The 27,181-nt window shown below is 42.8% G+C and overlaps 1 protein-coding gene across 1 annotated transcript in view; it reads left to right on the plus strand.

The window, feature by feature from the left end:
* Positions 1-27,181, plus strand: part of FAT3 (FAT atypical cadherin 3) — a 707,842-nt gene that overhangs the window by 607,452 nt on the left and 73,209 nt on the right. Inside the window, exons 11-13 of the mRNA XM_030883783.2 lie at positions 2,192-2,388; positions 3,408-3,561; positions 6,124-6,357. Coding sequence (XP_030739643.2) covers positions 2,192-2,388; positions 3,408-3,561; positions 6,124-6,357 — 585 coding nt within the window. The remainder of the gene's footprint in view (positions 1-2,191; positions 2,389-3,407; positions 3,562-6,123; positions 6,358-27,181) is intronic.

Genomic DNA, 27,181 nt, shown 5'->3' on the forward strand with positions numbered 1-27,181 from the left:
CAACTGAAGTAAAATTGCATCGTAGCCCGTGGTAGAGGAAAGTGATTTTCCAGGGAGGACCCCGTGCCTCACCAGAGCATGTTTCTCAGCCTCAACATTACTGGAATTGAGGGCTGGGTAAGTCTCTTGTGGCATTGTAGGATGATTACCAGCACCTCTGGTTTCTTTCCACTAGATTCCAGTAGCACCACCACCAGCATCACCCCTGATGTGACATTCAGAAATGTCTCTCGCTGACAAATGTCCCAGGGGTTTGCGCACAGCCACTGTCAGTTGAGTTGAGAACCACTGCCCTAGAGGAATGTGCAGCCCTCACCTTCTCTGCACTATCTGCCCAGTACGGTCCATTTATCCTGTCATTGTTTTGCCAAAGTTTGGCCTCTGTGCACCGGTGCCAGATTAAATCTTGGAGACAGAGTTTGGGGTGAAGTAGAAAGAAATCGCTTTATTGCTTTGCCAGGCAAAGGGGGCCACAGCAGGTTAATACCCTCAAGACTGTGTGTCCCACCCTGGAGAGGGTAATGAAGAGTCGTATAGTGTTCAAGGAGCAGGGCGTGATCAGCTCACAGACATTCTGATTGGCTGGTAGTGAGGTAATGGGGAGTCAGCTTCATCAACCTCCTGGTTCCAACCGGTCTGGGGTCTACGTGCTTGTGGGCAGCACACAGTTAAATTCTTCTACCTGGTGGAGGATTCAGTATCTGCAAAACAGCTCAAAGGACATGGCTCAGAATATTACCTATAGCCCTTGAGGAAGAATAAAGGCCTTGACTTTGTTTAATGGCTAAAGTATTATTATTTTGTCTTGTTTGACTGTTTTCCTTTCTTTCTGCATTTTCTCACTTCTCTGATTGAATTTATTCTTTGGTTAAAGTTTTCCTACAGACAAAAGGCAGGTGGAGGTCTATTGTAGGAAGGCCTCATAGGGTCCTGCTTGGTTACAGTTGTTCCACACTGCTGAGCCCCTGGATGCCTGTCCCCCCCACCCCCCATGCCTTATATCCAGAGTGCAGTCTGACGCTCAAGGTTCCACTGCTTCTCACTCAGTCCCTCCGGCAGGACCATGGGTTTGCCCTCTGTTCTTTTACAGATTCATTGTAAGAAGATGAGGTGGCTCCCCTTTTTCAGTGAAGCAGCAGCCAGCAGGCAGTAGGCTTTCCTTATTTATTTGTTTATTGTCAGTCTTTCCCATCAGAAGGTGAGCTCCACCACAAAAGCAGGGATTTTGGTCACTTTTGGCCACTGCTGTAGCCCCACTGCCTGGCACAGTGCCTGGCCCAGAGCAGGTGACAAATACGTGTGAATGCTCAAACAAACGAGACGGCGATGACCTAACTGGATTCCGGACTTCTTGCCAGTTGTCTCGTCCAGTCTTCCTCCGTGTTTGAAGTGACATTATTTCCCCCTTCAGGTTTGGAAGGTCAAGGTGGTTTTCCTCTTCCTTCCTCCAAGCTGCTTTTGTCTCCCTGTAATTCAGTGATGTGGGAAAGTCATATTGCTGGGACTACATTCATTGTTTCAGCCTCATCAAGAGCGGTTCCACTCTAGCTTTTCTACGTGTTTCTTCCATTTTCACCAGCTTCCCTGTGTTAAATTTGATCTAATTGCAGTGCTTATCTTTGAACGGCTCCTTCCATGACCCTGCACTGGGGCTCTTTAATCCTAATGGGTCTTCCTCTGTCACACAAACTTTTCTTCCCCAAACTTCGGTCCTTATAAGAAGAGCTGCTGTATGATAAAGGCTTCATTAAGATTCCTTATTAGAACTGACTGCCTTTCCTTGATTGCATGATCATCGGCTAATGAAATTGTCTTGGTAACAAGAGCTATAGTGTATTACATCCTCTCTTGAGACGAAGTGGAAAGACAGTTGTATCAGCCCGATAAGAAGATTGATTGTTCACAGTTTGAATTTGATTGTCCGTAAGGGGAGCTAAACAAGAGATCATCTCCAGCTTCTCTAAGTGCATTTTCCTCTCTTGGAAAGTTACTGTTTTACTTTCCACACAAGCCAAGCATATAAATATCGTGCTTTGTTGCAGGAGAGTCAAAAGGAAGTGAGTGTCCATTTTTTTTCAGCATCGTAAACAATGCAGTTTGAGAGGCACCTGGATGACCCCACACAGGCCTCTTGCTGTAGGTGATCAAAGCTTTTCATTTCACATCTTCAAAAACTCTTTTTTCACCACAGGAGGGAACCCCCGAGGAAGGTTTGCCCTGGGCCTGGTGCAGAGCGAATGGAAGGTCTACGTGAAGAGACCTCTAGATAGAGAAGAACAAGACATTTACTTCCTCAATATCACCGCCACTGATGGGCTCTTTGTCACTCAGGCCATGGTGGAAGTGACTGTCAGTGATGTGAATGACAACAGCCCAGTGTGTGATCAGGTGAGATTTGTGGCTGTGTCGGATATATCACTGCTTTTTACTCTGCTTATCTAAAATTAAGTCAAAACCCATTTCACTTTTCTCCTTAAGGCCAGGCTGCTTTCTCATCTTATCTCCTTAATTAACAAGCTCCAAATGGTTATAAGAGGGTAAGAGGCAGACTCTAGGATGAAATATTATAAACATGAAAAGAGTATAGTTAGCACGATCAGTACCTAATTCTGCCCACCAAAAAAATCAAACAAACAGAAAATTAAAACCAGGAGTCTCAAAATTAAATAATTTTTAAGGACTCATAAAGGACACTATGAATTTTTCTGTCTGAATCACCTATTTCATAAAAGAAGAATGGACCACTCAGAAGTATGAATTACTTTTTTTGTATAAGGTTACACAGCTGGTTGGTAGCAACGTTGGTAATGAAGCTGGGTCTCCAGACCCCTTAAGAAGTGGCCTTTCCACCACAGTTCAAAGCGTGACAGCGAATGCAAGGTGCCAGTAATTGATTTTATTTCCTTTCTTACCAAAGTTAAATCACCCTTCATTTACCTTTTCCTTACATGTGGATTGAGAGACGGTATTGGTGCTCTTTAGCTCAGAAAAGTGTTGCAAATAGATTTAGTCTCTCATACTAATGCCAGATGTTAGTAGTGGCTCTTTAAAGAGTTGAAGGGTCCCAAGAACTGAGAGGGGCATGATCAATATGTGATGTGGGTCATGGTTCCACAGGGGTGGAGATTTTTGTCTGTTTTCTTCTCCGTTGTACTTCTAGCATCTCAGTGGTACTTAGCACACAGTAGGTGCCCAATCAGTAGTTGTTGATGACGAGCATGGGAGGCGCAAAGCAAGAGATATTCTCTGTTTCATCATATGGTATAAGATGATTCTGTGATAAAGGAAAAACATAGCTGAAGATAAATTATGCGAATGCATTTTTAAAGAAATCATTTATAATGCTAAATATGACAATTGCCCCACAAACACTAATGATTCAATTCCCTTTCTTTACCTTTGCCTAGGTTGCATATACAGCATTATTTCCCGAAGACATTCCATCAAACAAAATCATCCTGAAGGTCAGTGCCAAGGATGCTGATATTGGATCCAATGGAGATATACGATACTCACTCTATGGATCTGGAAACAATGAATTTTTTCTAGATCCACAAAGTGGTAAGGCGAAATTTATTCTTTGGGTAAATGCCATTGTTAATCCACGAGAGAAGTTAAACTCTCACATGGTCTTATCACTAGGGGGTAGTTAGTATACAAGAGCCTTGATATGATGCCCTGCTATCTTGAACTCTTAAGAAATACCAGTAGCACATGGTGTTTGGAGGACAGAAACCTCACGTGGCCTGTAAAACTTGCCCTGACTTTACCTACATTTAGCAGCACCAAGTAATCGTATGTGTCTGTTTGCTTCTCCTCTTTCTCATATCCATGAGTTAAAGCAGCTGACCTATAAATAGTATAAATAGAATTCTATCACAAATGCAAGTTTCCATGCAAACCAGACAGCAGTGCATAGTAAGGAGAGTTTTGCCCTGTTGAAATCCCTTTTGGGGATTTCATCCATAAGGATGAAACATCCCTATGTTTACATCCCTATGGTTTACATCCATAGGGATGCTTATTAACATACTTGTCTGTTTGGTTTTTTTTTTTTTGCGGTACGCGGGCCTCTCACTGTTGTGGCCTCTCCCGTTGCGGAGCACAGGCTCCGGACGCGCAGGCTCAGCGGCCATGGCTCACGGGCCCAGCCGCTCCACAGCATGTGGGATCTTCCCGGATCGGGGCATGAACCCGTGTACCCTGCATCGGCAGGCGGACCCTCAACCACTGCGCCACCTGGGAAGCCCTTGTCTGGTTTTTATTCATCATTCCTGTCTAGTTTCTCCAAAGCTATGAGTCCTCAGACTTGCTTACATATTGAGGTAAAATTTATAAGGTGAAAGGTTATGTACCCTAAAGGCAGGTGCCCACATTGAAGGCCATAGATAATGGAAAAGGCATTGTCTATGGAGGTAAATTATCTTAGTGTTGTGTATTGGATGGCCCATCCCTTGACAATTTTTCCATGAAGTGTAAAGATTGAATAATTTGCATATTTCCAGTGTTGTGTTCATCATAATGAACAACAACTAATTTCTGAGTCTCCAGGAGGTATTAGTTCCTCCCTAGCTCTCTCCCATGTCTGGTGCATCTTACTGGGAAGGGCTTAGCTACATAACAATATGCTACTTGGCTAAAGAGGCCTGGCAATTTTTTATTGAATAGGTAACATTTATTAACTACTAGACCTAAAAGTACCTTATGGGATATTTGTGTTCGATTCCAAGATGAACCAAACAAAGCATCCCCAAGGGATATTGTAACCCAGTGGAGAAGACAGAGCTGTAAGTCAATACTAATAATAACAGAAATAACAACAGTAATAGTGAAAGACAGAATGAGTGCCCGGGAGAGATATCAGGAGACATATATCTGGGCACAGAGGAAGAAGTAGCTAATATTCTGATAAGAGGGAAGGAGAAACTTTTAAAGCAGAGCTGACATTTGAAATGAGCCAGGATTCTAGGAGCTAAAGCAGGACACTGCCGGTCACGGGGGCAGCGTGGGCAGAGAGCACGGCACATCCAGGGAAAGCTGTGTACAACATTGTCACTGGTCAGAGGAGCCGCAGAATGGCTCGTGAGAAAAGTGGTGGAAAAACAACTTTAGGTCAGATTTTGGAGGGTCTTGAATGCCCAACTGAAAACCCCCTGGGTGTTTTGGAGAAGGGGAGAATGATCCAGGCTAGATTTGAGAACTGGCTGCAGTCAGGAAGCCATAGGAGGAACAACTTTATAAGTATAGATGGCTTCGTCCCAGTGACTTCTACTGATTTTGTTAAGAGTACATAATAGTATTTCATGAGTCCTACTTTTCACCAAACAGTATTTATTCAGCTCTGTCATTGTGCTTATTGCCATCATCCATTGAAATTTAGGTAGCAAGAATAACAAAATCCCCCCAGGGGCTGACACTCAGGACCAGTACAGCTATCTGAGTGATTAAAATACAGACATAACCTCCCTCCATGTTGGTTGCCAAAGAGCTGCTGCTTTAAGCTTCTTAGATAAGCCCCCACTGGAATCCTCCCCCAACAGCCACAGGCCCTACCACTCTCCAGCAAGTGGGGTTCTCCTGGCACAGTAGGGCTCCTTCGTGACCTCTTTCTGCTAAAGCCAGCCTGTTTTGACTGTTTTTCTCTAAAAGATGGGGTAAAAAAAAATGTTAGATATCTGGAAGCAGACAGACTGCCCCTTCTGAGTTTACAAATCATGGACCTGATTGACCGTTAGAGAACTAAGGATACTGGTCCATTTTTCATGCTTTTTTTCTGGAGAAAATCCAGAAACAAGGCCTATCTCCAGAGCAGTCCTTGAGATGTTTAAAGAGGTGTGGAGCTTCTCCATGCTGCCAAGAGAAGGAATCCCTGAAACAAGAGGCTTCACAGTGGGATTAATTCATCTGAAGGTCGTACAGTTGGTTTTTTGTTGCGTCCAGAATCCCATCACTTTTCCCCTGATGCTTAAAAAAATTGAACTTGCTCGATTTTTCAAAGCATGACGCACTGGAGCCAGATGTCAGCGATCCTTCCTGTACTGGGGATTCTGTATGTACAATAATTGATTCTCTGCTCTTCAAAGAAAGACAGTTTTTGAAAAGCTACGTCATTTATTTTCACAGGTGAGTTAAAAACTTTGGCTCTGTTGGACCGGGAGAGGGTCCCTGCATACAGCCTCATCGCCAGGGCCACCGACGGGGGTGGCAGGTTCTGCCAGTCTGACGTCCATCTGATCCTGGAGGATGTGAACGATAACCCCCCAGTGTTTTCGTCCGACCACTATAACGCCTGTGTCTATGAGAACACAGCCACCAAGGCTCTGTTGACCAGAGTTCAAGCAGTAGATCCCGATGTCGGTAAGTCAGCTGCACTGATGGGACGCCTCCCTGTTTGTACATCTGACACATCTTCAGGTGCTACCTGTCCTTTAGTTTCATCAGCCCACCCTGGCTCCTTACCATGAAAACAAGTACATTAAACCACATTTCAGCTCTTCCACTGACACACTTCATATGCACGAGAGAACTCTGCAAGGCATCTTCCCGCCTCTTTCTAGGATTTGAAGAAGCGATACTGTGAATTCCTTTACCTTTTAACAAAGATCTTGGGGTTTGCACTTTTTTTAACCTTTAGCATAAAAATAATAGCTTTCTTACTTGCCCATTCCTCCTGAACATAGTTAAAATGCTGTGTTGTGTGGCAGGGAGAATTCATTTCCATTTCTATAAAGAATTGCATCCCATGCTTTAGCTGAAATACGGCAATCTCGATTTATGGTGGTACCCCATAGTGCAAAGACCAATTACGAAATGTGCTGCCAGTCCAATGTGGACTTTTTTTAACTGCCGTTTTCCAGAGTATTTTGCTCATATAAACTGACATTACTAGGAGGGGTGTGGGTGTGGGCGATAAGAAGGAATTAGAATTGAAAGTTGCTAATAAAGTTTGTGTTCCAATCCACTTTACATAATGAGATGGTGAGTTAGAAAAGATCGGAGTTAATTGCTAGGAAGTCCTTCTGAGAATGCATAAGTTATTGAGGTGACTGCATGATGGAATCTAAATACGAAAGGGCATATAGACAGCCTCTTGGTTGTGCATTTTAAGAGCTGTAAATCAGGGGACTGGGGGATGATGGGGTGTGTCTGTTATGCTAAACAGGCCTTTATATAATTCAGGGTCTTATTGCTTAATTCTGAATTGAAAGAAAAATTATTGGACTAATGGAAAAGTAAATACATGATAATTAGTTGAAAACAAATGTAGAGCCCAGGGTCTCTGCATATTTCCCCTTAGAGAAATTAGTGGCTACACTATGAATTATTGTTCTTACCTCATTAGCATAATTTCTGAGGCTGAGAACCAACCCTTTAAAAATCTGCATATTGTAAAGCTTGGTAAAAAAAAAAAGATAAACAGGAAAAGACTCTTTTCATTTTGACTGTGCCACGTGGCTTATGGGATCTTAGCTCCCCGACCAGGGATCAAACCCGGGCCCTTGGCAGTGAAAGCGCCGAGTCCTAACCACTAGACCACCAGGGAACTCCGGAAAAGACTCTTTTATTGATTTATAATTATGTAATACTTACAAATACTCTTTTTTAAATGAGTATTGGAAAACATTCTGTGGACTCTTGATAGCAGACTTTTGGGGAAAAGAGGACAGAAATCATGCAAATGAATCATTAATAATTTAAATTTGACTCTGAGAATGTGTAATTGGGCCAGAGATGAAATTTTAAGATCTAAAAATGTTTTAATTTAAATTAAAATTTCAATTTTAAGATATTGGAGTTTTTCTACTCACCTCCTTCCTAAAGGAACTGGGTGTGCTCTATGTACTAGAGATTGTACAGAACACAGAGGGAGTCTGATCAGTGCACATGATGTTTCAGACAGTGGAGGTGGGGAGAGGTTATTGACTCACAGATGTGGTTGTGCTGGAGGGTATGCAGTTAGCTCCGTCCTTCTCACTTCTTCTGAGTCAGCTGTCCGGGTTGGCAGTTGGGGAAGAAGGGTTGACCAGACTCTGGGCATTAGCAGGACAGAGATGATAAAGTCTTTCAAAGACCAAACCCAGAATAACGACCTTATCGGCACCTCCCTCTGCTCATTTGCACTAATTAGCAAAAAATTAGCTTACGCTCAGAGCTTCAGACAGACACGGAGTTATGAGCGCTGCTCATATAAGATGTGTTCACCAGGCTATTGTATTCGCTTCCGGAAAACCAGAGCATAGGATACCAGATTCTGGGTCATATTCTCAGTTTTTGTAGAATTCATTTAGCTTTAAAAAAATAAAAACTAAGACAGCCGGAAAAGAACAAATGAACACCTCTAAAAAGGCAAGCTGACCACCTGCTATTTCCAGGCACCATGCTGAGGAGGTGGGTGTGAAGGTCTAGGTCAGGGCCTGCAGGGGGATTCCAGAGTCAAACCCGCATTCTCCAGAGTCCCGGGTGTCAGTGACTGGGGGCTCATGCCATTTTCATTAGCAGCCTGCTTCCCCATTTCTCCGTCTTCTGTAAGGCAGCACAGAGGAGCGTTGAGCCGCATACTGAGATGACCAGTGTGTGGAGTGGGCGAATCATCTGGTGGCCAAACTCAGCCTCTGGCCTGAAGCTGAGTTTGCACATGAACCGTTAAGACTGAATCCAGCCCTCCAGTATCTTTAGTTTGGCTTACATACAGTGTTCCAAAAAGTTTGAATTAATTAATTGTCAATAAAAGTCAAGAGATACTGATTTGAATTTTCAATTTCTGGCATTTTCTAAAAACAGCACTCAGAAGACTCAGCAATTCCAGGTGCACAGTCCCACCATGGTAGGAGCCTAGTAGCAGCTGCCTCCTTGATACCAGCCAGTTCTCACCCTCCCAATCCCCAGCCACCTCACTTCCTTATGTTACCACCTGACTTCATAGGCCCCTCTCTAAAGTGACAAGGAAATGTCTGATTTTTAAAGAACTTCTAATTTTGAAATAATCATAGGTTCACAGGAAATTGCCAAAAACAAAAATGTACAGGAGGTGGCGTGTACTTTTCACCCAACCCTTTCTCCCAATGATACCATCTTGCATAACTGTAGTACACTCAGATTTTGGCGCAGGTGCGTGTGTGTGTGTGTGGTAGTGTGTGTGTGTGGGGGGGTGGGTGGGTGTGTGGGTGTGGTTGTGTGTGTGTGTTTGTGTGTGCGTGTGTGTGTGTGGTTGTGTGTGTGTGGTTGTGTGTGTGGGTGGGTGGTTGTGTGTGGGTGTGGTTGTGTGTGGTTGTGTGTGGGTGTGGTTTTATGCAGCTTTATCACCTGTGAAGCTTCATGTAACCACCACGCCCACCTCCTCCGCACACTTCCTTCCCAGTTTCTAACCCCTGGCAACCACTAATCTCCGTATCTATAATTTTGTTATTTCACAAATGTTATTTAAATGGAATCGTGTAGTTTGTCACCTTTTAAAAGTGGCCTTTTTCACTCAGCATCATTCCTTTGAGATCCATCCAAGTGGTCTAACTGGTTTCTGACCCTAGTGAAGAACGTTGGTTCCATTTGTAAAAATGACAGGGCTATTTGGTTCATGAAACTTCTTTTGTTAAGCATATTCCTTTACCTAAAGTTACAAACGATTTCAACAGCATTTGGCTGCAGTATATACTAAGTCACTATAAACTGCAGAGAAAAGACAAAGATATATTAATCTGAAATCCGATTCCATTGCTTCGTAAATTCAAAATGCTTACAGTGACTTGCTAACCTTTCATATCCTGGTTTCCTAATTTTAAAAAATATTATTGCTTTTAGCCAAACAACTCTTTTCCTATGCCAAATTCATTATTCATAATGAACCAACTGCCTAGGTCAGGAATAAAATAAAAACAGAGGAAGACAAGACCATTTTAGCACCCAATTTATGAGTTCTAAGAAATAGCATGGCAACTGTCTAGATTTCAGCGTTAAATTCTTAGTTTTCCTGTAAAATGGAAACATCCTCAATCCCATGAACTAATGACATGACTTTAAGACCTAACATTTACAAAAATTTAATACTTTCAGTAAAGATTAGGAGACTTTTTGTTGCACCACCTCTTTGGGGTTAATATTTTACTATTTACCGTACCTCTTAAGATAGGAATTGTGTCCAGGTTCTCAATTTTGAGGGTTTTTTTAAGCTAGCAAATGGAATATGCAGAGGTGAAAATTGGAGCTAAAATCTGTGACCATTTTAGGCAAAGTGACATGGAAATAAAATGTAAACTTGCACTGGAAAATATGCCAGAGACCATGATTTATTGAGAGGCGAATGTCCAGATATTTGAGATTCAAGAGGACATATTTTTCCTCTTATGGATCAGGGACATAAAGCAAGGAAATGTTCTAATGAGCAACTCACCCCTTTCCTGTAAAATATTTCCTACAAAGTTTAGAACTTCTTTCAGGGATTTTGGAGAAACTTGGAAGCTTGTAACATTCATTACATTTATTTTCCATTCAATATAACTGATATTTAATGAGTAGCTACGTAGCAGGCATTCTGGAAGTAACTATACAAGGAATGTGCAGTGACAGGCCCAGGTTCTATGCAGTAGTGAAGGGCATGAATCAGCAACACATAGACCTTGAATAAAAGGCATAGCTCGCAGAATGAATGGGATTCAGCAGGCAGAGGGAGAAAGGCCTTCAGGAAAACAGGAACCAGGAGGATGAAGTTGCAAAGCTGGGAAACTCTGGACCCAATTAAATAGTTGGGAGATCATCACATGGTCAAGGACAGAGAGAAGGCAGTGAGATGAGAGAAGGCATCTGGGCCTGATTGTGGTGGTTCACAAAGACCAGGAATTGTGTGCTTAAACCAATAGATAGAAAAGAAACACCGAGCACTTTGGAGAAAAGAAATTCATCAGTTCTGGGTTTGGGAAATGCTAATCTGATAGGAGCATCTAACATGGGCGTTAGGAAATCTTCTAGGAGAGTATCAAGAAAGATCACAGGGGCCAAAATTCGAGTAGTAGCTTTGGGATTTAAAAGAAAGAAGCAGGGACTTCCCTGGTGGTCGAGTGGCTAAGACTCCATGCTCCCAATGCAGGGGGCCCAGGATTGATACCTGGTCAGGGAACTAGATCCCCCATGCCACAACTAAGAGTTCACATGCCGTAACTAAAGATCCCGCATGCTGCAATGAAGATCCTACACACGGCAACAAAGATACCCATGCCGCAACTAAGACCCGGCACAGCCAAATAAATAAATAAAAGGAAGAGGCAGAAGAGAGAGAGATTTTACATGTGAAATCTGTCGATTTTGGTACTGACTGGATTGAAGGCACAATGGACAGGCTAGACAAGAACTCAAACTCGTGCACCAGGTGCAGGTGCTGTTTGCACAGAAATAGCTTAGGTGGCCTGAAGCAGGACCTGGTGTAGAAAGATGAAAAACTGGAGACGCATTGGGAATTAAAGTACAGTCCTTCAGGAAAAAGTCAGGAATAAAGATAATAAGTTTGTTAATCATGACAGAGTAGGGAGGCTTTGCCTTTGAGTGGTTTACAGTCATAGTGGGAAACAGGCAAGCACAAAAGAATATTCAAAGAAAAATGGAATCAATGTTATAAGAGAGTTGCATCTGTAAAAGTAGGAATTTTGCTTATTTTTAAATTTAATTTCTATTTTATATTGGACTACAGTTGATTTACAATGCTGTGTTAGTTTCAGGTGTACAGTAAAGTGATTCAGTTATGCATATACCTATATTCATTCTTTTGCAGATTTTTTCCCATATAGGTTATGACAGAATATTGAGTAGAGTTCCCTACACTATACAGTAGGTCTTTGTTGATTATCTGTTTTATATATAGTAGTGTGTATATGTTAATCCCAGACTCCTAATTTATCCCTCCCCCCATGTTTCCCCTTTGGTAATCATAAGTTTGTTTTCAAAGTCTGTGAGTCTGTTTCTGTTTTGTAAATAAGTTCATTTGTACCATTCTTTTAGATTCCACATATAAGCAATATCATATGATATTTGTCTTTCTCTGTCTGACTTACTTCACTTAGTAGGATAATTTCTAGGTCCATCCATGTTGCTGCTAATGACATTATTTCATTCTTATTTGTGGCTAAGTAATATTCCATTGTATATATGTACCACATCTTTTTGTCCATTCCTCTCTCAATGGACATTTAGGTTGCTTCCATGTCCTGGCTTTGTAAATAGTGCTGCAGTGAACATTGGGGTGCATGTATCTTTTGGGATTATGATTTTCTCCAGAAAAAATAGGGATTTTGTAACGATTAGTCAATACATGTAAAATGCTAGCACAGGTCCCTGTGGGAACATGAAAACATGAGCAATGAATTTTCAAGTGGGACAATTCAGGAAGGATTCACAAAGTGGTATTAGCATTTAAGTTGGGTGTTAAGGGTTGGGGCTTTTCAGAGACCTTCAAGATGTCAGAAGAGTAAGGCGAGGCAATCACCTTCCTCCCCACACATACACCAGAAATACATCTACATGTGGAACAACTCCTACAGAACTCCTACTGAATGCTGGCAGAAGACCTCAGACCTCCCAAAAGGCAAGAAACTCCCCACATACCTGGGTAGGGCAAAAGAAAAAACAGACAAAAGAATAGGGATGGGACCTGCACCAGTGGGAGGGAGCTGTGAAGGAGGAATGGTTTCCACACACTAGGAAGCCCCTTCACTGGCGGAGATGGGGGGTGACGGGGGGGAAGCTTCAGAGCCATGGAGGAGAGCACAGCAACAGGGATGCAGAGAGCAAAGTGGAGAGATTCCTGCACAGAGGATCGGTGCCGACCAGCCCTCACCAGCCCGAGAGACTTGTCTGCTCACCCGCTGGGACGGGCGGGGGCTGGGAGCTGAGGCTTGGGCTTCAGAGGTCAGATCCCAGGGAGAGGACTGGGGTTGGCTGCGTGAACACAGCCTGAAGGGGGCTAGTGTGCCACAGCTAGCCGGGAGGGAGTCCGGGAAAAGGTCTGGAACTGCGGAAGAGGCAAGAGACCATTGTTTTGGGGTGCCCGAGGAGAGGGGATTCAGAGCACCACCTAAACGAGCTCCAGAGACAGGCGTGAGCCGTGACTACCAGGGCAGACACAAGAGAGGGGCATGAAACGCTAAGGCTGCTGCTGCAGCCACCAAGAAGCCTGTGTGCAAGCACAGGTCACTATCCACACCTGCCCTCCCGGGAACCTGTGCAGCCCACCACTGCCAGGGTCCCGGGATCCAGGGACAACTTCCCCGGGAGAACACACGGCGCGCCTCACGCTGGTGCAACGTCACGCTGGCCTCTGCCGCCGCAGGCTCGCCCCGCATCCATACCCCTCCCTCCCCCCGGCCTGAGTGAGCCAGAGCCCCCGAATCAGCTGCTACTTTAACCTTGTCCTACCTGAGCGAAGAACAGACACCCTCAGACGACCTACACACAGAGGCGGGGCCAATCCAAACCTGAACCCCAGGAGCTGTGCGAACAAAGAAGAGAAAGGGAAATCTCTCCCAGCAGCCTCAGGAGCAGCAGATTAAATCTCCACAATCAACTTGATGTACCCTGCATCTGTGGAATACCTGTATAGACAATGAATCATCCCAAAATTGAGGCGCTGGACCTTGGGAGCAATGATATATATTTCTTTTTTTTTTTTTTTCCTTTTTCTCTTTCTGTGAGTGTGTATGTGTATGCTTCCTCAAGTGATTTTGTCTGTATACCTTTGCTTTTACCATTTGTCCTAGGGTTCTGTCTGTCTGTTTACTTTTATTTTTTTAAGTATAGTTTTTAGCACTTGTTATCATTGATGGATTTGTTTTGTCATTTGGTTGGACTCTTCTTTCTTTCTTTTCTTTTTTTAAATTAATTTTTAATATTTTCTTTTATTTTAATTACTTTCTTTTCTTTTCTTTCTTTCTTTCTTTTTTCCTCCCTTTTCTTCTGAGCCATGTGGCTCACAGGGTCTTGGTGCGCTGGCCAGGTATCAGGCCTGTGCTTCTGAGGTCGGAGAGCCAAGTTCAGGACATTGGTCCACCAGAGATCTCCCAGCTCCACGTAATATCAAACTGTGAAAGCTCTCCTAGAGATCTCCACCTCAATGCTAAGACTCAGCTCCACTCAACCATGAGCAAACTACAGTGCTGGACACCCTATGCCAAATAACTAGCAAGACAGGAACACAACCCCACCCATTAGCAGAGAGGTTGCCTAAAATCATAATAAGGTGACAGACACCCCAAAATACACCACTGGACGAGGTCCTGCCCACCAGAAACACAATATGCAGCCTCCTCCACCAGAAAATAGGCACTACTCCCCTCCACCAAGAAGCCTGCACAACCCACTGAACCAACCTTAGCCACTGGGGGCAAACATCAAAAACAACGGGAACTACGAACCTGCAGCCTGTGAAAAGGAGACGCCAAACACAGTAAGATAAGCAAAATGAGAATACAGAGAAACACACAGAAGATGAAGTAGTAAAGTAAAATCCCACCAGACCAAACAAATGAAGAGGAAATAGGCAGTCTACATGAAAAAGAATTCAGAGTAATGATAGTAAAGACGATCCAAAATCTTGGAAATAGAATGGAGAAAATACAAGAAACATTTAAAAAGGACCTAGAAGAACTAAAGAGCAAACAAACAATGGTGAATAACACAATAAATGAAATTATTCTCTGGAAGGGATCAATAGCAGAATAACTGAGGCAGAAAAACGGAGAAGTGACCTGGAAGATAAAATAGTGGAAATAACTACTGCAGAGCAGAAAAAAGAAAAAAGAATGAAAAGAATTGAGGACAGTCTCAAAGACCTTTGGGACAACATGAAACACACCAACATTTGAATTATAGGGGTCCCAGAAGAAGAGAAAAGGAAAGGGACTGAGAAAATATTTGAAGATATTATAGTCGAAAACTTCCCTAATATGGGAAAGCAAATAGTCCATCAAGTCGAGAAAATGCTGAGAGTCCCATACAGGGTAAATTCAAGGTGAAACATACCAAGACACATATTAATCAAACTATCAAAAATTAAATACAAAGAACAAATATTAAAAGCAGCAAGGGAAAAACAACAAATAACATACAAGGGGATCCCCATAAGGTTAACAGCTGATCTTTCAGCAGAAACTCTGCAAACCAGAAGGGAGTGGCAGGACATATTTAAAGTGATGAAAGCCTACAACCAAGATTACTCTACCCAGCAAGGATCTCATTCAGATTCCACGGAGAAATTAAAACCTTTACAGACAAGCAAAACCTAACAGAATTCAGCACCACCAAACCAGCTTTGCAACAAATGCTAAAGGAACTTCTCTAGGCAGGAAACACAAGAGAACGAGAAGACTTACAATAAAAAACCCAAGACAATTAAGAAAATGATAATAGGAACATAGATATCGATAATAACCTTAAATATAAATGGGTTAAATGCTCCAACCAAAAGACATAGACTGGCTGAATGGATACAAAAACAAGACCCATATATATGCTGTCTACAAGAGACCCACTTCAGACCTAGGGACACATACAGACTGAAAGTAAGGGGGTGTAAAAGATTCCATGCATATGGAAATCAAAAGAAAGCTGGAGTAACAATTATCATCTCAGACAAAGCAGACTTTAAAACAAAGACTATTACAGGAGACAAAGAAGGACACTACTTAATGATCAATGGACAATCCAAGAAGAAGATATAACAATTGTAACTATTTATGCACCCAACACAGGAGCACCTCAATACATAGGCAAATGCTAACAGCCATAAAAGCAGAAATCGACAGTAATACACTCAGAGTAGGGGACTTTAACACCCCACTTTCACCAATGGACAGATCATCCAAAACGAAAATAAATAGGGAAACACAAGCTTTAAATGATACATTAAACAAGATGGACTTAATTGATATTTATAGGACATTCCATCCAAAAACAACAGAATACACTTTCTTCTCAAGTACTCATGGAGCATTCTCCAGGATAGATCATATCTCGGGTCACAAATCAAGCGTGGTAAATGTAAGAAAATTGAAATCATATCAAGTATCTTTTCCGACCACAATGCTTTGAGACTAGATATCAATTACAGGAAAAAATCTGTACATAATACAAACACATGGAGGCTAAACAATACACTATGAAATAGCCAAGAGATAACTGAGGAAATCAAAAAATTCCTAGAAACAAATGACAATGAAAACACAATGAACCAAAACCTACGGGATGCAGCAAAAGCAGTTCTAAGCAGGAAGTTTATAGCAACATAATCCTACCTCAAGAAACAAGAAACATCTCAAATAAACAACCTAACCTTACACCTAAAGCAATTAGGGAAAGAAGAACAAAAAGACACCAAAGTTAGCAGACGAAAGAAATCATAAAGATCAGATCAGAAAAAATGAAAAAGGAATGAAGGAAACAATAGCAAAGATCAATAAAACTAAAACCTGCTTCTCTGAGAAGATAAACAAAATTGGTAAACAATTAGCCACACTCATCAAGAAAAAAGAAGACTGAAATCAATAGAATTAGAAATGGAAAAGGAGAAGTAACAATTGATATTGCAGAAATACAAAGGGTCATGAGAGTTTACTATAAGCAACTATATGCCAGTAAAATGGACAACCTGGAAGAAATTGACAAGTTCTTAGAAAAGCACAACCTTCCAAGACTGAACCAGGAAGAAATAGAAAATATAAACAGACCAATCACATACACAAGCACAGGACCAGATGGCTTCACAGACGAATTATATCAAACATTTAGAGAATAGCTAACACCTATCTTTCTCAAACTCTTCCAAAATATAGCAGAGGGAGGAACACTCCCAACCTCATTCTACAAGGCCACCATCACCCTGATACCAAAATGAGACAAAGATGTCACAAAAAAAGAAAACTACAGGCCAATATCACTGATGAACGTAGATGCAAAAATCCTCAACAAAATACTAGCAAATAGAATCCAACAGCACATTTAAAGGACCACACACCATGATCAGGTGCGGTTTATCCCATGAATAATCCCAGAAAGGATTCTTCAATACATGCAAATCAATCAATGTGATATACCATATTAATAAATTGAAGGATAAAAACCATATGATCATCGCAACAGATGCAGAAAAAGCTTTCAACAAAATTCAACACCCATTTATGATAAAAACCTGCCAGAAAGTAAGCATAGAGGGAACTTACCTCAACATAATAAAGGCCATATATGACAAACCCACAGCTAACATCATTCTCAATGGTGAAAAACTGAAACCATTTCCACTAAGATCAGGAACAAGACAAGGTTGCCCACTGTCACCACTGTCATTCAATATAGTATTTCAAGTTTTAGCCACAGCCATCAGAGAAGAAAAAGAAATAAAAGGAATCCAGATCAGAAGAGAAGAAGTAAAGCTGTCAGTGTTTGCAGAGGACATGATACTATACATAGAGAATCCTAAAGATGCTGCCAGAAAACTACTAGCGCTAATCAATGAATTTGGTAAAGTAGCAGGATATAAAATTAATGCACAGAAATCTCCTATACACTAATGATGAAAAATCTAAAAGAGAAATTAAGGAAACACTTCCATTTACCGTTGCAATGAAAAAAATAAAATACCTAGGAATAAACCTACCTAGGGAGACAAAAGATGTGTATTCAGAAAACTATATGACACTGATGAAAGAAATGAAAGATGATACAAACAGATGGTGAGATATACCATGTTCTTGGATTGGAAGAATCAACATTGTGAAAATGACTATACTACCCAAAGCAATCTACAGATTCAATGCAATCCCTATCAAACTACCAATGGAATTTTTCAAAGAAGTAGAACAAGAAATTTCACAATTTGTATGGAAACACAAAAGACCCCCAATAGCCAAAGTTATCTTGAGAAGGAAAAACGGAGCTGGAGGAATCAGGCTCCCTGACTTCAGACTATACTACAAAGCTACAGTAATCAAGACAGTATGGTACTGGCACAAAAACAGAAATATAGATCAACGGAACAGGATAGAAATCCCAGAGATAAAACCACGCTCATATGGTCACCTTATTTTTGATAAAGGAGGCAAGAATATACAATGGAGAAAAGACAGCCTCCTCAATAATTGGTGTTGGGAAAACTGGACAGCTACATGTAAAAGAAAGAACTTAGAACACTCCCTAACACCATATATAAAAATAAACTCAAAATGGAATAAAGAGCTAAATGTAAGGCCAGGCACTATAAAACTCTCAGGGCTTCCCTGGTGGTGCAGTGGTTGAGAGTCCACCTGCCGATGCAGGGGACGTGGGTTCGTGCCCCGGTCCGGGAAGATCCCACATGCAGTGGAGCGGCTGGGCCCGTGAGCCATGGCTGCTGCGCCTGCGCGTCCGGAGCCTGTGCTCCGCAGCGAGAGAGGCCACAACAGTGAGAGGCCTGCGTACCGCAAAAAAAAAAAAACTCTTAGAGGAAAACATAGGCAAAACACTCTACAGTATAAATCACAGCAAGATCCTTTTTGACTCAATTCCTAGAGAAATGAACATAAAAACAAAAATAAACAAATGGGACCTAATGAAACTTAATAGCTTTCGCACAGCAAGGAAAACCATAAACAAGACGAAAAGACAACCCCTAGAATGGGAGAAAATATTTGCAAATGAAGCAACTGACAAAGGATTAATCTCCAAAATATACAAGCAGCTCATGCAGCTCAATATCAAAAAAACAGCCCAATACAAAAATGGGCAGAAGACCTAAATAGACATTTCTCCAAAGAAGATATACAGATTGCCAACAAACACATGAAAGGATGCTCAACATCACTAATCATCAGAGAAATGCAAAACAAAACTACAAAGAGGTATCACCTCACACTGGTCAGAATGGCCATCATCAAAAATCTACAAACAATAAATGCTGGAGAGGGTGTGGAGAAAAGGGAACCCTCTTGCACTGTGGGTGGGAATGTCATTTGATACAGCCGCTATGGAGAACAGTATGGACGTTCCTTAAAAAACTTAAAATAGAACTACCATACCACTCAGCAATCCCACTACTGGGCATATACCCTGAGAAAACCACAATTCAAAAAGAGTCATGTACCACAATGTTCATTGCAGCTCTATTTACAATAGCCAGGACATAGAAGCAACCTAAGTGTCCATTGACAGATGAATGGATAAGGAAGATGTGGCACATATATACAATGGAATATTACTCAGCCATAAAAAGGAACTAAATTGAGTTATTTGTAGTTTGGTGGATGGACCTAGAGACTGTCATACAGAGTGAAGTAAGTCAGAAAGAGAAAAACAAATACCATATGTTAACACATATATATGGAATCTAAAAAAAAAAAAAAAATCTTCGTGAAGAACCTAAGGGCAAGATGGGAATAAAGATGCAGACCTACTAGAGAATGGACTTGAGGACATGGGAAGGGGGAAGGGTAAGCTGGCACGAAGTGAGAGAGTGGAATGAACATACATACACTACCAAATGTAAAATAGATAGCTATTGGGAAGCAGCCGCATAGCACAGGGAGATTAGCTTGGTGCTTTGTGACCACCTAGAGGGGTGAGATAGGGAGGGTGGGAGGGAGGGAGACGCAAGAGGCAGGAGATATGGGGATATATGTATATGTATAGCTGATTCACTCTGTTATGTAGCAGAAACTAACAGACCATTGTAAAGCAACTATACTCCAATAAAGATGTTAAAAACAAAAAGGGTGGGGGCTTGAACTTGGGTCAAGAAGAGGGGAACGATCCAGTAGCAAAAGAGAAAGAAAGAGATGAGGATTATATTAGCCAAGATAGGCTTGACGAAACTGAGGTAACTTTAAAAATCTCAGTGGCTTAGTCCAGCAAAAGTTTATTTCTTGCCCCGAAGTGCAGGTTAGCATGAGTCCATTCAGTGACGTGGAGATCTGGTCCCTCCATCCTGTCAACAGGATCTTCTTGACCTTTGGTGCCCAAGGTCACTGCAGCAGGCGAGCAGAGGGATGAAGGAGGCACACAGGCTTTTAGCTAACTCAGCCTGGGAGAGACCCACATCACTCTGTCACTTTCCCTTGCCCAGAAGTAGTCAGAAGAGGCTGGGGAATTTAGGAGAGGCCATGGGGTATTTGGTGAGCACTCGTTTTCTCTGCCACAATGATGAAAGCAGGAAAGGACAACTGCCCCAGCAGATCCCAAAGAGACTGGAGAGGGTAGCATTACTCATATGGGTAGGGAGGGTGAGCCTCAGCAGTTTGGAGAGACCACTTGACCTTAGAAATCAAAGGAAGGAGAGGGGCAAAAAGAAAAAAAAACAACTGACACTCAAAGGAAGAAACTAAGAGGGAGATGCTGAGGATAACCCAGTTAGGAGGCACACATCCACCCTCAGACATCTCCATGTGGTAAGAGGAGACTAACATGGCGGCAGCTGGGCTGAGCGCTCTGAGGTGAGGGAAGGGAGCTAGTTTCAGGGGCTAAAGGCAACATGAGAGGGAGTCACAAAGAAGTGGGGAAGAGAAATTCCTCACCCACTGAGGGCTCTGTAGGTGCTGGGTTATAGAAATGAACAGACGCAACCGGTAGAGTGAATTACATAAATTGAAAAGATGAGAAGTTCTCTCAGAGTCTTCCAGAATGATGCTTTTCCCTCTAAAGTTAATAGTTAGATCCTCATATTAACAGAGAACAGGAAAGAAACAGAGAACACGTACCTCTTGACGGAACTTTGCCATTTTTTTTTTCTGACTGCGTCGTGTAGCCTGTGGGATCCTAGCTCCCCAACCAGGAAGTGTGGAGTCCCAACCTCTGGACCACCAGGGAATTCCCAGAACTTTTCCATTTTTACCCAAGTGTTTGTTTTCCAGCAGCCCTCAGCGTCCTTAATTTTGGACTGTCATTCACTGTAGTAATGTAAGCTTGCAGTCCATTTGGGGATTCATTTTCTGCATATTTCACGAGGGAGATAGATGGCATCATGACTCCAAGCGTGCTCTCATGGGGCAGAAGCTGGAATGAACTTGGTTTTCCAGAGAATGGATCTTGTTAGAATGAAGGGCTGGCCCAGTATCTCAGAGCATCATTTGCTCTGAGCGTGTAGCTCCTCATGAAAGAGCGGGAAATTATTTACCTGAGAGGAATGTTCACGAAAATAACCACTGAGGTTATTAAATAGAGATCTTTCTGACCAAACCACTTTAAATGGATCTCTCCAGTTGTTTCTTGCCTCTTCTGACACATTCCTAGCCTTGTGTGGCTGCCACTTGTTGAGCCGTGAAAAAAGTTCCAGGAAGAACAGCTAAGAGATGAGTTAAGTGCAAGTGCACCACAAAGTGCTGGAAGGATGACAGAAAAGCATGTGGGTTGAGCGCTCTGGGCTGGCTGTTTCCTGCATCGTCCTGGGATGAAGTCTGAGGGAGGGTCATTCAGACCAGTCTGTCAGAGTCAGAAACATTTGTCTACTGGAGCTCTCCCTTACCTTCAGATATGATGGCCAAAGCTTCAACTCCTGGGATGTTGTTAGATTTTAAATATTCCCTCGTCACCCTTCTGGTTTCACAGAGGTCCCTGTAATGGAGTTTGATTTTAAATTTTTCATCTTCACCTTCTAGTCTCATGGAGGAAAACAAATATCCATTCAGCATGTACTCTTGGAAGGACTTAGCTGAATATGTTACCTTTACACTGGGCCCCAAAAGCAAAAGAATAATGTCACACCTGACAAAAGAGATAAATTCTGAAGCATTCCTTTTCCGTAGCCTTTGGCACCCAGCTGTGTGGGGCAGAGAGAAGTGTCAGTCTGTGGAGTCTGTGAAGGAAGTTGGAGGTACCCATGTACCCCACAATGGAGGCATGCAGGTGGCCTGCCATTTTTCTCTTTTAGGACTTCCCAAGTAGATAGCTTCTTGGCAGCCTCATACCTCAGCTGAGCCAGCACCCCTGGCCTCCTCTGGACCCTGCATATCATGGGGTTAATCCCTAAATGTCCTTCAGGGACACATCTCCTAGTAACCAGAGATCAAGCGGCCACATGGGTGTGTGGAAAGCCCTGGATGATTAGTGCCCTGTGCTGTGTGCAAGCTTCATGACCTTTGGCTAGTAACGGGTCTCCCTCAGACTGTTTCCTCTTTTATGAGTATAATGTTAGAAGGACAGGTGTAGTGCTTGCTTTACCAACCTTGACGGGTGAGTGAGAGGCTCACCCAAGAGTGACTAGAAATGAGGGAACTACATTGAGCCACATCTGCCCTCTTTGCAGCTGGATATCCTGCTCTAATCTCCAGCAGCATCTCAAGATTTTCCTTACATGGAACTGCTTGCATATCTCTTCTCTCCTACTCTTAAGCCCCGAAAGGCAAGACTGGGGCTTGGTAAGAATTTTAAATGACAAAAATCATAATACGACTAATAACATTTACTTTGTGAGCTTCTACTACATACCAGGCACCGTGCCAAGTACTGCAGATACATTATTTCCTCTTCTCACAACAACTTCTGCAGGTTGGCAGATATTTTTGTTATTGTTCTATTTAACATATGAATAAACTCTGAAGGGTTAACTTGCCCTGAAAGAAAAACTAGTTAGCGGCACCAAAGGAGCCTTGGTTAATAGATATCAATAGTTATATTTTAGTCAAGGGCAGTGGTTCTCAAAAAGTGGTCCCTGGACCAAGAGTATCACCTGAGAGCTTGTTGGAAATCGGACTAATTCCCAGGGGATATTAATGCTGCTGTCCCAGGACTGCACTTGGACAGCCACTTGCTTAGGAATTCCTAAACTTTTTGTGCCACCAGTACTTTAACAGTTTGGTGACACCTACAGATCGTGTCTCAGGATAATGTTTTACAATTCATAAAATAAAATACAAAAAGTTACAGAAGGAATGGGGTCCAAATATTTTTTAAACTTGTTATATAGTAATATGAATTTCTGCCTTAATACATTAAATAACATCTAGCACAGTAGATCTCATAACTTTTATATTTTGGAGTAGTGGTAAGCAGGGGGGGTATGTGCCACAACTATAAATTATGAAAATAGTTGTGGTTTCTGTTGGTTACAAAAGCACAGCTGCTGCCCATACTACAGTGATCGGTGGCCAACATTTACCATTGAATGTTGTGCTAAATCCAGTTAGAGGTTACTGAAAATAAAGATGTAAATTTTTCCCTCGGTGGTAGGCAGCTTCTAAGATGGCCTCCAACGACCACCCCCCTACCTCTTGGTCTTCCCATCTCTTTCCTTGAGAGTCCGCTGGACGTGCTGACTCCTGACTCACTTCTAATGAATAGAATATGGTAGAAGTGATGGCTGATATCACGTCTGAGATTAGCTTACAGAAAGACTGTGACTTCCCTCTTGAGCATGCTCTCTGTATTAGTCTGCTTGGGCTGCCATAACAAAATACCATAGACTGAGGGGCTTACACAGCAGAAACTAATGTTCTCAGTTCTGGAGGCTGGATGTCAGCTCAGCGTGCCAGCATGGTCAGTTCCTGGCTCACAGGTGGCTGCCTTCTCACTGGGCGCTCACGTGACCTTTCCTTGGTGTGCGCAGAGAGGGAAAGAGCTCTCTCTGCCTTCCTCTTCTTATAGGCCACCAATCTTGTTGGGTTAGGACCCCACCCTTATGACCTTTTGAACCTTAATATCTCCTAAAAGCCCTATCTCTAAATACAGTCACATTAGGGGTTAGCTCTTCAACATTCGGATTTGGTGGGGGACACAATTCTGGGCAAAGCAGTCCCTCTGACTCTCTCTTGCATCGCTCATTCTGGGGAAGAGAGCTAGGATATGGTGAGGCAGCCCTGTGAGGGGCCCACATGACAAGGGACTGGGGACCACCAACGATTGCATGAGTGAGCTTGAAAGTGGACCCCACGCCTGCCTCCACTGGAACCTTCAGATGAAACTGCAGCCCTGCCCAACAGCTTGACTGAAGCCTCATGAGAAACCAGGATCCAGCTAAGCCATTCCTGCCCCACAGAAATGATGAGGTACTAAATATTTGTTGTTTCATGCTGCTAAGTTCTGGGGTAGTTTGGCATAGAGCAATAGAGAACTAATACACTAGTGCAAGTTCATGGACCTCCTGAATTCTACCCACGAATCCTTAAGAATTCCCCACCATAGCCATTATCCTTTCACAGGCTTTACCCAGAGGGAAGAAGGGCTCCTGTGGGTCAGGGGCAATCAAAACAGGGCCTTGCCTCCAGGAGAAGCGGCTCAGCAAAGCTGAGAACACGGCTGCCATGACGTGGGCAGGGTGAGTGATGACGTAACAGCTGTTGGCTGCTCTTTGCTGCTGTTCTCCTGGGTTCATGGATTCTCCCTGGGGCACTAGGCCTACTCCTTCTGTGAATCATAGTCCTTATAGATCTTGGGGTGTTATGCTGGGAAGGACCTGAGACTAAATCCAGTCAAAGCCCTTCTTTTTCTGAGGAGGGAACTGGGGCTCAGAGATAGAGACTTACCCAAGATGACTTCATTAGTGGCAGAGCTGGATCTAAAAGGAGGGTACCCTGACACCTCAGTTCAATCCTCTTTTCTATTCTCTAGTCATTTCTACCAGAAGATGTTGTGGGGTTTGTTTGTTTTTTAATATTTTAATAGTTTTTTTTTTTTTTTTTTTTGCGGTTCGCGGGCCTCTCACTGTTGTGGCCTCTCCCGTTGCAGAGCACAGGCTCCGGACGCGCAGGCTCAGCGGCCATGGCTCACGGGCCCAGCCGCTCCGCGGTATGTGGGATCTTCCCAGACCAGGGCACGAACCCATGTCCCCTGCATCGGCAGGTGGACTCCCAACCACTGCGCCACCAGGGAAGCCCTTAGTAGCTTCATCAATTCTTCTGACAGAAATGAAAATTTTATTTTATTTTTAAAATTAAAAAAAATTTTATTGAAATATAGTTGATTTACAATGTTATGTTAGTTTCAGGTGTACAGCAAAGTGGTTCAGTTATACATATATAAATATATATATTCCAGAAGATGTTTTGAGAAGGATTCAATTCTGATGTCAGCCTGTGTGCTCTTAAGTATCATGTATTCTATGTCTTTCCTTAACGCCTTAGAAATTATTACCTCTAAGCTGCATAAATCAGTGATTTAATATGTTTTTTTTCCTTCCCCAAAGCCCTGCTATTTTCTTTTTTTTTAAAGAACTCTTATGATTTATTCTCTTAACTTTCAAGCCCTGCTATTTTCTGAAGTATTAAATCTTTGAAGGCAGCTGAGAAACTGTTAAAATGTTTGTAAAAACTAAATAATCCCCCTAAAGACAGAGACATGAGCTGTTCTCTGGAGCACATTGTAGCCAAAGCCCTTTGCCTGTTGTAGATATCAAAAAAGATAACCTCATGCTCAAAGCCTTTCTCCAAAGAGCCCCAAACCCTTACACATGTAATCTTGCTACGGCTAGGGCAGACCTTGATACTCCCACTGACAGGTGGAGAAACTGAAGTTCAGAAAGGCTTTGTGCCCCCTCCCAAGGCATCTGTAAAATGGGTAGTAGTCCTGAGTAAAGAGCTCCAGGGCGCCATAAAACCCTCCCCGAATTCTTTACCTTCCACCAGCATCAGGACGTCTGCTGCACTACATGCAGCTACGTGGCAGACTGTGACACCCCATCACCTCTGCGTCACATTGTCCTGTCACTTTGGGAATCACAAAGGGGCTTTGGGATGAGACCAGATTAAATATCCCAGTTCCAACCCTTACTAACTGTCTGGCCTTAAATAAGTTCCCCAACCCCTTTGAACTCCTCTTCCTCCCTGGAAAGATGAGATATTAATTACTTGTTTTCTCTCCAGACTGTGAGCTCCTAGAGGGCTGGCATACCAGCCCAGTCACCAGTGCAGGCAAGGCACCAGCCACCCAGTACATGCTCGATACATGTCTGCTGAACTGCCAAGTTGTTGGGAGAACTAAGTAGACATTCCACCTAAATCCCCTAACGTCATGTCTAGAACATATGTGGATTCCTTTCTCAAGTGTTTTTACACACAGAGCCTGGGCTCCCTTGTGTAGAAATCTCAGAGGCTGAAAATTCCCCTCTCCAGTCATTGGAGATAATATTTCTGTCACACGGGGCTTAATTTGGGAATGGACTGACCTCCCCTATGCCCAAGAAAATAGGATGCCTTCAGTTGATTAGGGCACTAGGAACTGCCCCCTCCCAAATCCAGAATCCAGCAGCAGAGATAAAATAACCCAGAAAAATGAGACAAATTGGTTGTCAACCCTGGCTGTACACCAGAATCCCCTTGGGAGTTTTTAAAAATAAACATACAGGCCAGGGCTCCATCTCCAAAATCTGATTCAGGAAGTCTGAGATGGGTCTGGACGTACATTTTTTTCTATAGTTGACTGTGATGTCTTGCCTGGTTTAGGAATCTTTGCATTGGACACATATAAGTTATTATTATTACTCTTTTTAAAATCGTCCAAGCAGGGGGAGGTCAAAACAATAGTTACCAAATAAAACGGCACATTCCTTTCAGAAAGGAGTATCTTAGTGAACTGTTTCAGTGGTCACCTATAGGCAGGGAATTCTGATTTCTTAGAGTTGACCTCTGTGACTCATTCCCGTGAATTCACACGTTCACACGCTGCCTCATCCATAGATGCCACAGGTTGGTAACAGCCTTCTGAGCTGCTCCTTTGAATCGATCCTGATCCAACACACAGCAGTACACAGGATGGGTTTAAGGGAGCGCTAGCTGTCTGGAGGAATTTCTAGTCACCCCTGTCCATTTTGTGCAGAATCCGAGGACCCCAGCTTTGGCTCGGTGCCTCTGCAGGGGATGTTGAGAGTCAGTGGAGTGTGCTTATCAGCTTTGCTGCAGGATACGTGCTATCATTTCACCTTGTGAAGCCTCCTTGATGGGGGCAATTATGTTGTCCATCAACAGTGGGGAGCTCTTGGAATAACTTCTCCCATAGTACATAGCACTTCCCACCCACACACCCTCTCCATCTCACCCCTTCCAATCTTCCTTCTTCTCTCTCTGCTAATTTATCCATTAACTTCTGCACAGTTTTTCATTTACTATAGCTATAATTGCTTATAACAGCTCCGGTAATTTGCTAGCAGCTCCGAAAACAGAGAGCTTCAGCACCTGCCCTTCTAAATGTGTAATTGTGCAATACTGATCCCTTAACCCTTCTCTGAGTGCCCCTTGCAATTTCATCTTTCTTAACT

This window comes from Globicephala melas, chromosome 8, assembly GCF_963455315.2.
Source record: "Globicephala melas chromosome 8, mGloMel1.2, whole genome shotgun sequence".
Classification (NCBI taxonomy): domain Eukaryota; kingdom Metazoa; phylum Chordata; class Mammalia; order Artiodactyla; family Delphinidae; genus Globicephala; species Globicephala melas.